This window comes from Arctopsyche grandis, chromosome 6, assembly GCF_051622035.1.
Source record: "Arctopsyche grandis isolate Sample6627 chromosome 6, ASM5162203v2, whole genome shotgun sequence".
Taxonomy (NCBI): Eukaryota; Metazoa; Arthropoda; class Insecta; order Trichoptera; family Hydropsychidae; genus Arctopsyche; species Arctopsyche grandis.
The window spans coordinates 30223306-30239555 of record NC_135360.1 but is presented as its reverse complement, the minus strand read 5'-3'; the positions used below and the strand labels follow the sequence as shown (position 1 = coordinate 30239555).

Here is a 16250-nt window from a genome sequence, read left to right as displayed (position 1 = left end):
GAATTGTCTACACAAATGGACGAAAATATGTAAAAAGACAAATGGGTTATAAAATTTTACTACCCTCATGTTAGAGGCTATTGAATGCATTTTTTTCTTTGCGTAAAACCCTAGGACAATAGGCAAATGGTGGGTTCGAAATCTCTTCAATGTCCTCTTCAACGTCGGTTTGTAGCAATGGAATAATAAATTTTAGCTATTCACAGTTGATAAGCTCGATCACATTTATTATAGAAAAATATACATATATGTATGTAATTAATTTATAATTACTCTGGTATTATAAAGTCCTAATAAGGTTATCAAGTTAACAATACCAAGTTATATATAAAATTTAGTAAGTATCTGTCAACCGGAAGTGGCAGTTTACTTTTGTACGATTTTTCTTCCACTATTTTTTTCGACCCCTTAAACATGTGTTTTCGTCACAAAAAATTCAAGTATAATTCTTGTAGCAATGTGATGAAAAGAAAAAAAAATTATTAAATTTTATTAACCGGAAGTGGGTTTTTTTCTCTTAGAAAGGTTGAAAATGTTGTGCCCACTACTCTGTCCACACCCCTGAACGTATTAAGCTGAAAATTTATATTTCTATCCTTTATGTACTAACTTAGAGCTCGTAGCGTTTTGGTCAGAATTTGTAAACCGGAAGTAGTATTTTTTTTTAAAACAATATTTCATTATTTTATTTTGACCCTTAAAATTATTTTTATTTTCTTGATATTTAATGAGTATAATACTGATAGTGATTTTTAGTAATAAAAAAAATTTGAACAAAATCTGACAACCGGAAGTAGAACTTTTTTTGTTTTGTGCAAGTTTCCATACATTTGCGCTCAATTTGTATCGCTATCATAGTCATCAGTTCAATATCGAATTTTGTTTTGTTATCTTCTTATATTCCTCAAATACATAGATAAAGTCATGGGTTGGTCACACCCGAATTTTTTTTAGTAAAAAAAAACCGAGGGGAGGGTCATAAAAATTAAACACCGACCTGGTTCTTTTTAATTTAGCACTAACAGCACCCTGAGCTTCAATGAATATAGGAAAAACCTTATCTTGCAATATGCAAACCGTACTTGACCAGTTTACGAAAAATTATTTTATAGGCTTTAAAATTATGGCAAATAAGCTAGAACCACAATATTTATCAAGAAGACTATCTTTCAAGCAATGTATTATAATTTTCAACCATAATTAATTTTGTTTTTAAGGTCATTCCGTAGTCCGGTTTTGTGTTACATCGGCATTTTAGGATGGACTGTACATATGTTAATAGATAATTAATATATCAATAATTTATATGAATATTAAAACATGGAAATGTCTACTGTCTTCTTTTTATTATATACTGATAATGATGAATTTTTAAATAATTACATTTATTATTTATTACGTATTCACTCCTTTGTAAATCAAATTCAACTTTTTGCTAATCAAATTCACACGTTGAGAAAAAAAATGCATGGTTAAAATAAAATGATTGTAAATCGAATTTTATTTTTCAGCTCAAAAGAACCTATTGTCTTCGAAGTATTGAAGCGCATATGCTTCGACCAAATCTTTTTCTAGGAATCTTAACATTTTTTATGTAGTTAGGGTTGGTTAAATGATTTTCCCAATGTAATTAACCTTAAAATACATGAGGAAATCATCGACCTTCTGTTGGATTTCTCGTTCTTGTGCCAATAGCCATGGGTTGAGAATTTGGAGGAGTTCCTCCCAGCTTTCGACTACATTTTCTGGAGGAACAAATGCTAATGCCAATACCATTTTTAATTTAATTGCATTTTCCTGATTATCGTAAAATTCAGATAATCCCAATTCCTGGATTTTTCTGTAGGTACTTTGGGACAGATGGAAAAAGCAACCCGTTACTTGCGCATTTGGCCATATGTCAGACGTGAACCTCGTGTAGCTTCCATAGACATATGGAATGTTCGAGACCGAATATTACATAATTATGGAAAAACGGACAACGAAGTGGAAGGCTTCCATATGAAAGTTGGCTATACAATTAGAGCACAATTTCCAAACCTGTGGAAGTTCTTGAAAGCCCTTCAAGGTCTCCAAGCCAGAACCGAGAAGTTAGTACAAGAACTAAACTCCGGAGTTATTCTCGAAACTGTGTTTACCGAAACACTCTGTTCTGGCAATTTTTCGCATGGACACCTTCTTCGCTTTCAAATACGCAGCAATCAAAGTTTTTTTTCGGCGGAAATATCCCTGCAGCGACCAATTTCTGAAGAATCGATATTGTTAATTTAAAAATTCAAAATTAAATATTAAATCCATCAATTTTATAAAATAAAAACTATTAAACCCATACTTACCCTTAGAACAATCATACAGCAAAAGGTCTCAGCTGAGCATGATCTTTTCAATGTTTGAAAGCATTTGACGCACAATGAACAAAGGCGTACCCTTAGCAGGTACGCCTGTTATATTACGGGTTTTTTGTACCTAAGTCTGTTTTATTTTGCATACATACAAGATAACTGTATTTTGTACATAGTTAAAGAGAATTACGTTTTTTTACCAATATACAGAAGAAATAACTAAGATAAATTTACAAATAACGAAGTGATGATTAGAACAAACACGTATGTCGCAAAATTCACAAGCGTTCCGTTTTATGCTGCTGGTGGTGTATATATATATATATATATATATATATATATATATATATATATATATATATATATATATATATATATATATATATACATATAATTCAATGACATCTGCAATACGATTAAAAAGTTTTTTTTTTTCAATTTAAATACGTAAATATTGGATACGGTTGAGAACCCCTGTCATTTATACTAATTTAATAACGCCCGCGATGTGTACGATAAAAAGTAAATTATTCATTTGAAATAAAGAAAATTTTGGAGATGGTTGAGAAGCCCTGCCATATAAACTAATTCAATGTAATCTGCAGTTCATACGCTTAGAAAGTTTTTTTTTTCAATTTTAATACGTAAATATTGGATACGGTTGAGAACCCTTGTCATTTATACTAATTTAATAACGCCCGCGATGTGTACGATAAAAAGTAAATTATTCATTTGAAATAAAGTAAATTTTGGAGACGGTTGATAAGCCCTGCCATATAAACTAATGCAATGTAATCTGGAGTTCATACGCTTAGAAAGTTTTTTTTTTTCAATTTAAATAAGAAAATATTGGATACGGTTGAGAACCCCTGTCATTCATACTAATTTAATAACGCCCGCGATGTGTACGATGAAAAGTAGATTATTCATTTGAAATAAAGAAAATTTTGGAGACGGTTGAGAAGCCCTGCCATATAAACTAATGCAATGTAATCTGGAGTTCATTCGCTTAGAAAGTTTTTTTTTTCAATTTAAATAAGAAAAAATTGGATACGGTTGAGAACCCCTGTCATTCATACTAATTTAATAACGCCCGCGATGTGTACGATGAAAAGTAGATTATTCATTTGAAATAAAGAAAATTTTGGAGACGGTTGAGAAGCCCTGCCATATAAACTAATGCAATGTAATCTGCAGTTCACACGCTCAGAAAGTTTTTTTTTTTCAATTTAAATAAGAAAATATTGGATACGGTTGAACATTTTGAACATTTTTGAACATTTTGTCGCTTAAACATTTTGTCGCGGGTACATTTTGTCGCGGGTACATTTTGTCGCGGGTACATTTTGTCGCGGGTACATTTTGTCAGTGCACTAATTTTCGGGTACATTTTGTCGTTGAACATTTTGGACTTGCACCAATTGTCGTGTAACCAGTTTATATTGAAGAGGTCAATTTTACCAGCAATCCGGTTGAGTAGATATATCGCCCTAGATATAGGAGCATATATTTGTGCGAGCCACAGGAGGAATAAACAAATCACGATTCCTCAGGTCCCTGAATTTACAAGATGCATAAAACCTAAATTCATTAATAACCTGAGGATTGTGTATTATCCCATTCAACAGCTTAAAAAAGTTCCTTCCTAGTAACATATCCCGAAGAGACTCCAATGAGTTGAAACCCAACGCCCCTAATAGGAATGCACTAGGATATAGCCAAGGATAATAACCATACCGTTTCATATAAAGATATCTGAGAAACCGTTTTTGGATTCTCTCAATCTTCAATGAATGAGTTATATGGGTAGGATTCCATATAATGGAAGAAAATTCTAGAATGCTACGTACTAGAGATTCATAAAGAATTTTAAGCACCAACGCACTCTGGAAAGGTTTACATACTAACTCGTAGTAAGAATCCCAGCATTTTTGTGGCTAGCAAACAAATATGTGTCGTTTAAATTGAAAATTATTTATTTATTATAAATAAATTATTTATTTATTTGAGAACAAGACCCCCAAATCACAAAATTCATCCACAAACTTTCATTCAACACCACTTAGGCGATAGGGACCAATCAAGCGACTTGAAGATCTTGTCACATTGAGGACACAGTATTTTTGAATGCTAAAAGATAATTTATTTTCGACAGACCAACTTGACAGCGCTTCTAAGTCCAACTGGAGAAGGGCTGCGTCACTATGAGACTTAACTGTCTTAAAAAGTTTAAGGTCATCAGCGAATAAAAGATAGTCTGAATACTTAATTATTTTGGAAATGTCATTAATGTAAACTAAAAAGAATAACGTCCCTAAGTTGGACCCCTGAGGTACCCCAGAATGTGAAATAACTTGTACTTCGTATACTATTATCTAATATAAAACTTCGTATTTTATATATGTATATATGTATTTTATGTATGTATGTATCGTCGAATCAAACTGTATTGCGAATTTATGACTTTTTAAATGCTTGATTTTATGGTTGACAGCTGCTCGTATAATATATAAAAATCAAAATGTAATATTCGACTCTGTAGCAGACATGAAACAAATTAGCGTGTCTTAGAGATAAATGAAACTGTTGAAAATGGCTGAAAGAGGAAAAATTTTATTTTTTAGTTTCATCTTGACAAATTGCCTAATTATTTTTCAAAAGCACTCTGAAGACTTTCTTTTAAAACGTACTTACGTATATTATAAAAGTCAAATAAAAAAAAGAAGTTTTATTGTACAAAATTAATTTAATCCAACGGAAATTTTCGTCATATTGCCACCAATTGATAAAAAGAAAATCACCCAAATTGTATATTATGTATGTATTATATTTTTATTTGCAACAAATTCGACACGCCAAAAATAGACGGGCGGTCTGAAAAAAACTCAATTCCTTTCGTATTTTTATTTTTCCCTACCCTATCTTTGGCGTGAAAGGTTCCTATCATTTTTTTTCTCTTTTTTCAAGACGTGACTTATTGGATTCGATGATCGAATCTGAATAGAAAATGACCTCTCGTTTGTAACGTCGCTGATAAGTTGACCCATCGTTTGTCGAAGGCGTGAAACAATAAAATATATAGACGGATATATTTGGAAAAAATCGACACTAACTTTCCGACCTTTAAATCAACGCTATCATGCGGGAAAGCGGAACGAAATTTTCCTAGTAAATGAAAACCTCAATGTTAATATTTTCAAACTCGGCATGCGAATGGAAATGTACAACAATATGGTAGATAAAGAGATAGTAAAAATAGTAACTCGTGTTCATTTTCGACTTGTGCTTTATTTGCACTTGGACAGGACTCAGTGTCAAATCTGAAAGTTAACATTCTTGATGACAGTTGGATGATGCATTGCTTCGGATTCGTCAAAGCTACCATTTGTTCCACAATCGCATATGGCATACGTATACATATGTATGTAGATAATATGTCAAGTCGTGCAAAAACCATCCATCATTCGCAGGCGTTGAGTAAAATGGCGTCGAACAGGTGATTTGTTTGGTTACGATGGCGCCAAATCGTAACCGCTGCTTCTGACACATTGCCAATCGACGTATCCCTAATAAATTCCCTCTTTTGTCTCCCTGGATTTCGAAGCCCTTCAGGTCTAATAACCATGGGACGATTCATCTCGCATTTAGCCGAAAATCGATGACAATTTTTCCGCATTTGAAAATTTCCCTTTATGTGTTCTTATTCGAGTGTCGTTCGTATTCGATTCCAAGCGATTCCCCTTCACTGTTTGATAAATGATAAATATTATTTTTCAATTTATCATATTCAAATGTCAATATATATAATACAATAGTAGCTTTCCTTCGTCGTCTAAATGAGGAAAAAATAAGTAAGAGACAGTTAATTAATGAAAATGTTGTGCCAACTTTATATGGAACCATCCCAATAGCTTTTTTAAATAAAATTGCCAAATTCAGATAAGATCTTAAATTTAAAAATACACCAAACTCATCAGCGTGTATACAGAGTTCAATACTACCGTTTTCTGCTGGCCAGCACTTGGGATATGTGACTCCAGGTCGACTGTTTCCTATTAGAGTTTGCCAATTTATCTGATTTTTAACAAATTGGCAACTTTACCCATTTTCTGGCAAAATTTATAGTTATTCAGCATAAATGCTGCAAATGTTTCCCTTTGTTTAATCAATGTTTGTATAATAGATACAATACGTCTGTGCAATGTTTGGCCATAGATGTCGTGTTAAATGTAAATATTATATATCTGTTTATATAATTAATAATTTTAATCTGTATACCACACGATACTTTTCGTTTTTAAGAAATCTGTTAAAAGTGTGCTTGATTGGTTGAAATAAAATAATATGTATTATTTAAATTTTAAAAACGTATTTAAACTTCCTATCACATCATTTACAGCAATTCACCATCCACTGCTGGATGAAGGCCTCTCCAACACACTTCCACTCGTATCTGTTTTGTCTAACTCTCAATCATCTAACTCCACACATGTCCTAATTTCGTCTACCCATCTTCTCTGCGGCCTTCCTTTTACCCTTTTGCGTTCTCTCGGGTACTATTCAAGCACTTCTTTTGTCCATCTTTTTTGTCCATTCTTCTAGCCACGTGGCATATTAATAGAATAATAATTAAATAATAATAGAATAATATCATTTACAGCAATTCGTATACCCTTTCGCATTATCTCGGGTACCATTTTAGCACTTCTTTTGTCCACCTTTCGTCCATTCTTCTAGCCTTGTGTTCCACCCATTGCCATTTCAATCTCTTCACTCTATCTATTATATCTACAACCCTTGTCATACTTCTCACCCAAAATTTCCTATCTTATATATGATAAATTAAATAAATTAAAATTTATCGTTGCTAGAGATGCTATATAGCACACTCTACGAAAGACATATCGATAAACAATTGTAAAGCTTATTGTTAATAAATCAGCTGATTACTAAAAATAATAGTATGTGATGTATGTATGTAAGCTTATTGTAAAAATCTAAATGTATGTAAGCTTATTGTAAATCATATTAACAATTAGATACAACATAACTTCTTATTGAATACTTATCTCGCAGATAAAACCGACTGAGGAGATATACAGTGAAATGTCTGATTTGACATATTTGGCCAAAAATCAATATATATCGTGTATTACATTACATGAAGCAAGACGCCAAATTTGAAATTTATATATACATATGAGAGTTAAAACTATAAATATTTAAATATTAGAGATAACAAGAACCTATAGAGCAAATTTTATAAAATATAGAGTGAATTATAGGCGTTTAAACAATTAAAATCTGAAATAGCATATCAAGGCGAAAAGGTTGAAGATAGATTATGGTAGCCTTACGTACCGTCATAAACGTCACCGTATCCGAGATTCAGGATATTTGTTACGCATTGTATACGATATTTTATCTCCAACGTAATGTCAGACGATACATTTACGTATATTGATGACCAAAATGAGCAATATGGCAAAGTATGAAAACGATCGGATAAGAGATAAAAATGACCACTGACACGAAAGCCATGTGAAACGTAAATGAGGTATGTAATAAAAAGTTTGTATTGAGACTTTAATCTGCAATCCATTTTTTAATAATATTTTGAGTTCTTGAAAGACAGCGACGAACACAAATAGGATTTGAATAAACATTATAAATAAAAATCTGACTTTAACAAGTCAGATTGCATTAAAGTTATTAATATCTGAGAAACCTCTTCAACAGATAAATTGTCTGCAGATCTCTATGTGAACTCCTACCTTGCCTATAAATTACATTTCTCAATTCTATAAAGACTTTTTAAAGATAATTGCTTATATTTTCATTTATACACACAGATTATTAGAGTCGTATGTCAACATAGTTAAATAGTCTCGATTATTTTTCACCAATTTAAGTCGGACTATTTCATTGAATATACATACATGTGTATAACGAATGATGACAAACGTTGGTTTTTCAATATTGTAAAGTGCACGAAATATATACATGTCTATGTGTATATATGTAACCGGGACGCGGAATGGGAAACTTGAAAATTGTCTGAAAAGAGACAAAAGAAAAATTTCCCCTTTTACGACTAATGAAATCTTTTATCAAGTTGAAAAATATAATAGCTATTTTTTCTCTCCCGGGTCTCGTGCGGATTATAAATAGCTAAATATGTAGATTATACGTTAGCATAAATTCTATTTCGATTTTAGGCTGCCTTCTATGACAAAACGAATTATTATTATATAAAAACAGACGTCACTACATCGATAGTAGCAGTAAACTGACAAACATAAATAGACATCGACGACATTAGTTAATGACTTCTCTATGTGCGGCATATTGTATAAATAAAATACGCCTAACACGAAACATCCCGGACAAATTATAGTATTTAAGTTTTTGCAATTTTGACTTTGATAAACGACTTAAAGCAAATAAAGCAAAAAAAAAAATCATAAACTTTAACGTTTGTTCTGTCGTTAGTTTAAAGTAAATCTGTCATTAACTTTTCAAATAAATTTCCTCGCTAATTTAACTTGCGATTTATTTAACGATGTAACTGATTAATCCAAGCTAATTTAGCCTATATTGAAATCTTATATAATTGGATAGTCAAATATATATTACATATATGCCAAGTTTATATGATATTTTTTAGAAATTTTAATTAAAAAACCATGTAAAAAATACTCCCATGAGATGAAATAAAACTCATAAACAAATACAAAGAAGATATTATATAAAATATGAACTGAATAAAGTCATTGCCATAAAAAGATCAACTTAAATACTCGTACATCTTTTTGAAGTTTTTAACAACTTGAGATTTTGACGGATACATACTCAATATATTGATCACGCTTTTAAAGTTTCTACGAAATGTATGTACATACATACATATATTGGTGTATTCTGAAGATAAACAGAATACTGTTAATAATGTCACTCTAAAACTTCGCTTTAGTAAATAAAAGGCTAATCGTTAATTGCTAAAAAATTGCTATCGTTAAATAAAATGCTATTCATAGTGATATCTAATTCATCCATAGATATCTCTATGATGATGTACATTAAAAAATTACTCTATAAGTTGTTTATCGATTTTTATATTATAATTGGCCAGGAAGGCGCATTGGGGTTTACCTGTTAGGCCTTCCTGGTATATACATATGTAAATAAATAAAAAATAAGATATAGACAAACAAATGAAAAAGAAAAGAATAAAATCTAAAATATGACTAAATAGGACAATGCATAATTTAACATAAAGTGATATAATATAATTGGATAAAGAATATATAATGGAAATTTATTTATTTATTTATGTATTTACCAGTAAATTATTTTTTACAGGTAAATCCCAATGCGCCTTCCTGGCCAATTATAATATAAAAATCGATAAACAACTTATAGAGTAATTTTTTAATGTACATCATCATAGAGATATCTATGCATGAATTAGATATCACTATGAATAGCATTTTATTTAACGATAGCAATTTTTTAGCAATTAACGATTAGCATTTTATTTACTAAAGCGAAGTTTTAGAGTGACATTATTAACAGTATTTGGTTTATCCTCAGAATACACCAATATATGCGCCTTCCTGACCAATTACAAATACAAATGCAGCATTTTTATTACAAGTCGTTGAATTGTGAGACACTGAAAAACTCGAAAATTAGCGAGACATCTATGAATTGTACATAAATTTTATTGTACATCAATCAAACTTCAAATAGTGGTGACATAGTAGGTAGGAAAGATTTTCAGCCAATTTTTTTTCCAGGAACCGTTTCAACAATGAAATCAGAGAAAATTGTCAAACTCTGATAGGAAACGATCAACCTGGAGTCACAAATCCAGGTCTGACCAACAGCATACTCTGAAAAATTCATTTTCATTCAGGGATTGAACCCGGCACCTTCTTGACGCTAAGCAGAAGCTTAAGAGGGCTGGACAGCATTGCCTTGTCCATACAAACGTACTATATTTTTCCCTTCCTCAATTATGGCACTAGAGAAATTATTTTTTAATATGCTATGGATATCCACCATTGGGGTGCATCTATCGTTCTATTTTTTTGATTAATTATTTTTTATAGGAGCTAGGAGCCGCCAAACATGTATAAAATCGCCTCTTTTTTACACCCACGAAACGAGTCCAGCGTGCTTATTTAACGGTCGATTTAAAAAAAAATACGTCAATATATGCACAGAAAGTATCTTTCTCATACCGATGATGAAATTTTGTTAAAATTGGTCCAGTTTTGGAGGAGAAAATAGGAGAATACGAAACCTCGATTTTGTCAATTTAAAATACGTTTTATCTGGTCGAAGCGCAACTGTCGCGTTCACTCAATATATATATTGATATATATTGTCGCATTCACTCAATATATATATCGAAGAAAGGAACGGTAACAAAATTAAGGTTTCGGGTGTACAGCCTTCTTAACGACCGAGCTATTTTGCTGGCTATGTACTAGATATATTATGTATTTTGTAAAAATCTATAATTGGGCTCAGATATTATTTTATAATGTTTATTTTTATGAATTTCAAGACCTGCTGATTTTTCAATAAATAAATACCGGTGTACCGCTAGTAGGAAATATAGTTACCGTTTACCCATTTAGAAAATTTGACGGTAAATTGCAATCCCTAGAACCGTGATGTGCTTTATAGTGTGAATATAAAATGTCGCTGCTGCGTTGTGCTCTAGCCGCGAGCTGCTGGATAGTATGAACAGGCCTTTAAACGTGTGCGGTTTTTCTTTTAAATATTTCGATAAATGGATATTTCAAAACGTTTCTAATTTAAGATAAGCTTAGCGGCAACCGTAAAGCTTTGCCACGCCTTTCTGCGCGCAGACTTCAATGACATTAGATCGAAGTGCGAATGTCAAAACGCACACAATAATCATGGCATTCGCTTTTGTACGACTCGCTATGTATCTATCGGCTCTGCCAAATGTGTTGCACATATCTGAACGTATCTGGATTTGGGACGAGAAAAATCGGGTCAATCAAGCGACTGTCACGCGAATCGCCTGGCTGGCTCAGACTTCAGACTTTTCAACTCAGTCGTCATTTAAAACGAGAAGCTTCGTGACGCTCAACCACACGGCATTATTTATTTTTCCAACGGTCCAAAACAAAAACAGTAAATAAATCACAGTGAAATTAATTCCCGATGCCGAAATAAATACCAATTTATTTTTATACACGGATAATCGACCGAACATGGCCGAATCAGCACCTGACTTCTTCAGTCCTGTCGTGTCGCGTTCGCGGTCGGTGCTATTGAGCGTTGTTGTTGTTGTTGTGTGTCATAAAAAAAATGAAAATAATAAATAATCTGTCGTTTGGAATATAACCTGCAATATAATAAATCGTCCGTGCGGCTATACAGGTGTACGATGATAATTTACGAGCGAAAGTGTCGGGAATGAGAGCGAAACAACTAATTAGCCATATAATCTCAATTCATTAATTTTTTTTATATATAAATCGCCCGTCGTAAAAAATATTTTTCTAAATAAAAATAATGTCACTTTTTATTCCGTTTTTCGCTCGCAAACATCCAGCTCCGTAATTTTAATTAATCGCAAAATAATGCCTAAAAAGTACGACGGGCTGGAAGCGGGGAAAATCGTTGTTTTTTAATTATACGAAAAATTTCATACGAAATTTTCCTTTTAATTTAAATCATTTATTTTTCGATCATTTAATTCATAGTGTGTGAAAATCTAGTTTGAAATTTCGCAACAGACCTATATTTGTGTTTACAAAGTGCTTTTACTTGTACAATCACACTGCATATGTCAATGTGCCAATTAGTTTGAATACTTGACGTTTCTTTTATGCAACGTTTGCAACGTTAAAAAAATGCATGTTTAAGATTCAAACACACATATTGAATAGAATATAATTAAAATTCTTTAATATATGAGCTGTTATATTTGAAAGTCCAATTTTCAATTCCAAAAACACTTTTTCCGTTTGACTTAATTCACGAACTGTTACTTAAATCAATTATTGTAATTCTATATGACCAGAATCTCGGAAAAACAGAATAAACGTATACAAGCCACCAGTATTTTCAAATATTGTAAAAAAGGCAAAACATTATATATAACTAGTGGTGTTTGTGCACTTGGTAAAAATTATTGCAATTCGGATCATTGGAATTAATAATTTAAAATTTAACCACTTCATCGCCATAAGCGCACCGGTGCGCGCTCCTTCCTATTTAAGGCTATGGCTTGAAATTAATTTTGGTTTCTTCACAGCGACATCTAAAAATATCTTGTGATACTAATGACATTGAAAAAAGTCAATATTTTTCGTTAGTTTGTGATATATTCAAGAGGTAGTGTCAAGGATTGGCACTAAACACATATAATGAAATAATCGAATCGGTTTCTACAAACGCGTGGCGATTAAGTGGTTAAATTATTTTGTTTCTGTCGGCCGATCATGTGAACGAAGTAATATGCCGCATATCTTTCCACGATATACGATTCCAAGGTGAGAAAGAGAGATGGAACATGTAAACGAATATTCACACGCACTCGACACGCACGCACGCACGCAGTAGACAAAATTATCATATACGATGTTTTGCGAAATATTTCTTGAAATGAAGAAAAGTGGAATTATGCCACTTTCAAATATAACGGCTCATGTATATAATATCTACATACATTGTATATTTTAATTTAAATTAATTTTGTGCAATGAAATATACATAATACGTTCGTATAAAACATTAAATCAATTTTATGCTCAAGCAAACGGTCGATTACAATAAAATATTTCAATTATAGTGCTCAAATTATTTAATGATATTATATCAAACTACGATTGGTTTACTGCATTGACGTCTGCGAACTTTATCAATTTTTTCGTCGATGGATTTTTCTTGAACTATTTTCTTATCAGTGGTGAATTGTGCAATAATGTATTCCACGTAACGACAGACTTATAATAAAAAAATATGGTTAGTACTTTGAATAAAGTTTACTTTTATATTTCACTATAAACTAAAGAATGGTAAGAAGAGCCTTTATTCATACATATTTTATATGTTTTTCATAACATGTCCTTAGAACGCAAACGCGATAGCTCCAAAAGTTGCCCGAATTGAGTTATTGGTACAATTTCGTTCCTGTTTTAATACTCTATGTGATAAAAATGATAACTTTTCAAAATAACGTCCCATTTTATTTCGACAATACTTTTACATATATTTATATTATTATTTTATTACATACATATTTTATTTACATAAAAAAAAAATATTGAGATAGAAAACCAATCCTTATAAACGTGGTGAAATAAAAAAAAACTGGCCAAATAAACGCATAATAGCATGAAAAAATATATATTTTTGACTTTTAAAATTCGCTAGATAATTAATTATAAGTATTTTAAAGCAATTAAATGTTACAATCAATAGAAAAAACATCTGACTATTCATTCCAATACTCATTTTGAACACAGCAATAGTAGATTTTGAGTTAAAGACCGCAAAAGCCAAAAAACTGTAAAAATTGCGCATTTTTTACACGCTCATATCTCGTAAACGAGAGCGAACCAACAAAAATCATTATCATATTTAAATTTAGTGGATTAAACTTAGTAAAGATTGATTAGTCTCCGCTCTGGTAATTTTTTTTGTTGATCAGTGTTATTAGTTCCAAATCAATGCTTAGATATTATTTCATTTATACATATAATGTGTTCCCAATACGGCCCAGTAATTGGCAACTTACCCCTCCCCAAAAGGATATTACCCTAGTGAAAATCCAAGAATTACTTATCACTAAATCGGCGTTGGAAGGATTATTTTTAAATAACAATAGAACGCTCCATTAGTGTTGAAAGCAAGAAAGCAAAAAAGCATGATTTTTCTTATAAATTGACAATACATACATAGTAAACCATTTTTTGGGCAAAAAGCATCCACCGACCACCTTTGCGTTCTAAAAACCTTATACAGGTAGTCCTCGACTTACGACGATTCGCACTTACGACCGAAGAAAATCAATGATTTTCAGAAAATTATTTTTTTAACATTACTATTAATTTTTCTAAACATTAAATCACGAGCCACTGCCCTTTGTAAGAAGTTAAATGACGCATATTTTTGAGAAGTTGGTAAATATGCACATTTTGATGTGAATAAAGTTAATAAATTTTCTTAATATTATATTTTGAAGTTTTGTATGAAATTCAACTTACGACCGATGTCCAACATTTCTCCGTCGTAAATCGAGGAATACCTGTATATATTATTTTATTTTATTTTACATAGATATGTACATATATACCAGGAAGCCTAACAGGTAGACCCCAATGCGCCATCCTAGACAATTAATTACAAACAGTGCAGCATTTTTATCATATAAATCACTGTATTTTGAAAGGCTGAAAAACACAAATTACCAATTAATTAATTAATCCACTGAGTCATCTATGGATTTAGACTTGTACATATATTTTTACATATTGTACATAAATCAAATTCAGATATTTGTAACAGCAAGTAGGATGATTTTTGCCAATTTGAGGAACCGTTTCAATAATGAAAATCAGATAAATTGGCAAACTCTGATAAGAGTCACAAACATCCAAGTCTAACCGGTAGTATTAAAGATTAGCACGGGATCGAACCCAGTAATCTATCGGTGCTCTACATAAACTCATCCACCGAGCCATACTGCTGGCTATATATGTATGTATGTATGTACATATATGTACTTTAATTAAACGAAAATTTCACTCCCGTTGCATATAACTATTTTTTAAGTTTAAAAACGACCGTAAATCCTTGGAATATTACGAGTGGTTTTAATTAACGAATCCTTACATGTTGAAAACGAGCCGAGCTTTGGCTCGACGACTCGTGAAGAAAGCTCAAACCTTCCAAGTCTGCTTTTTTTCTAATTCATGTCTGTTATTTTGGTTTACAGTACCGGAACAAATTAAACGAGCAGCAGAATGCTCGACTCAGTCAACAAAGGGAAGCTTTAACTGCAAGACAAGCTGAAATGGCCAGCATAGACCAGAGGATATCCGAGCTACAGGGAAGACTGCAAAGAAAAAGGGTGGCTAATAGACAACTGGCCACACAAATTTCTGGAAAACACCACGCACCAAGGTAAATTAATTTTTAATTGTCAAATCGTCAGAAGAGTGACGTTCAAATAAATTCCCAAGACGATGGAGGAGAAATGACTGCGAACTTCGCTTAAGCGATCGCTTCTGAATTTTTATGATACATTTAATTTTGCTAACTGGGTCAAATGTGATGAAGTCGTTTAGCATACCTATTCTTAGACATATCTACCTCATTAATCTGTCTCCTTCGTAAATCGTTTAGACAGAATAATTTGATTTTGATTTTTAAATGCTTTTTATTATTACTAAATTATGTTCACAACACTTATCTTATATCTATTTTAATAGCTACTGATCTACTGATCATTTTCTATTTTGTAATTTTAATTTAATTTTGTTTGTAATCATAATATTGTATTATTCTAATGTTGATGTACAGCATAATAGGAAAAAGAGTTCAAAAACCTATTTACAATTTGACAGGAGAATGAGCATTAGCATTATGATCGTTATTTTATTTTATTTTATTTATTTTATTTTATTAATTGAAAAATCAACAGACAGGTTCAAAAATCAACAAACAACAACAGTACATAGATATGTATAAAAAAAACAAATAGTAAATAAATAATATATGTAACATCCGAGTCCAATAATAGATTTTTACAAAAATGAAAAAGATAAATATGAGGAAAACAAATTAGAAAGTAAAGAATAAAGGCATGACAAAATATGTAGAACATTGCATAATTAAACTATAGTATTAAAATAT

At 31.5% G+C, this 16250-nt stretch overlaps 1 protein-coding gene across 6 annotated transcripts in view; it reads left to right on the top strand.

The window, feature by feature from the left end:
- ASPP (Ankyrin-repeat, SH3-domain, and Proline-rich-region containing Protein) overlaps window positions 1-16250 on the top strand; it is a 436173-nt gene that overhangs the window by 411249 nt on the left and 8674 nt on the right. For all 6 annotated transcript variants that reach the window (XM_077432022.1, XM_077432018.1, XM_077432021.1 and 3 more), the window contains one exon: window positions 15331-15518. In XM_077432022.1, coding sequence (XP_077288148.1) covers window positions 15331-15518 — 188 coding nt within the window. The remainder of the gene's footprint in view (window positions 1-15330; window positions 15519-16250) is intronic.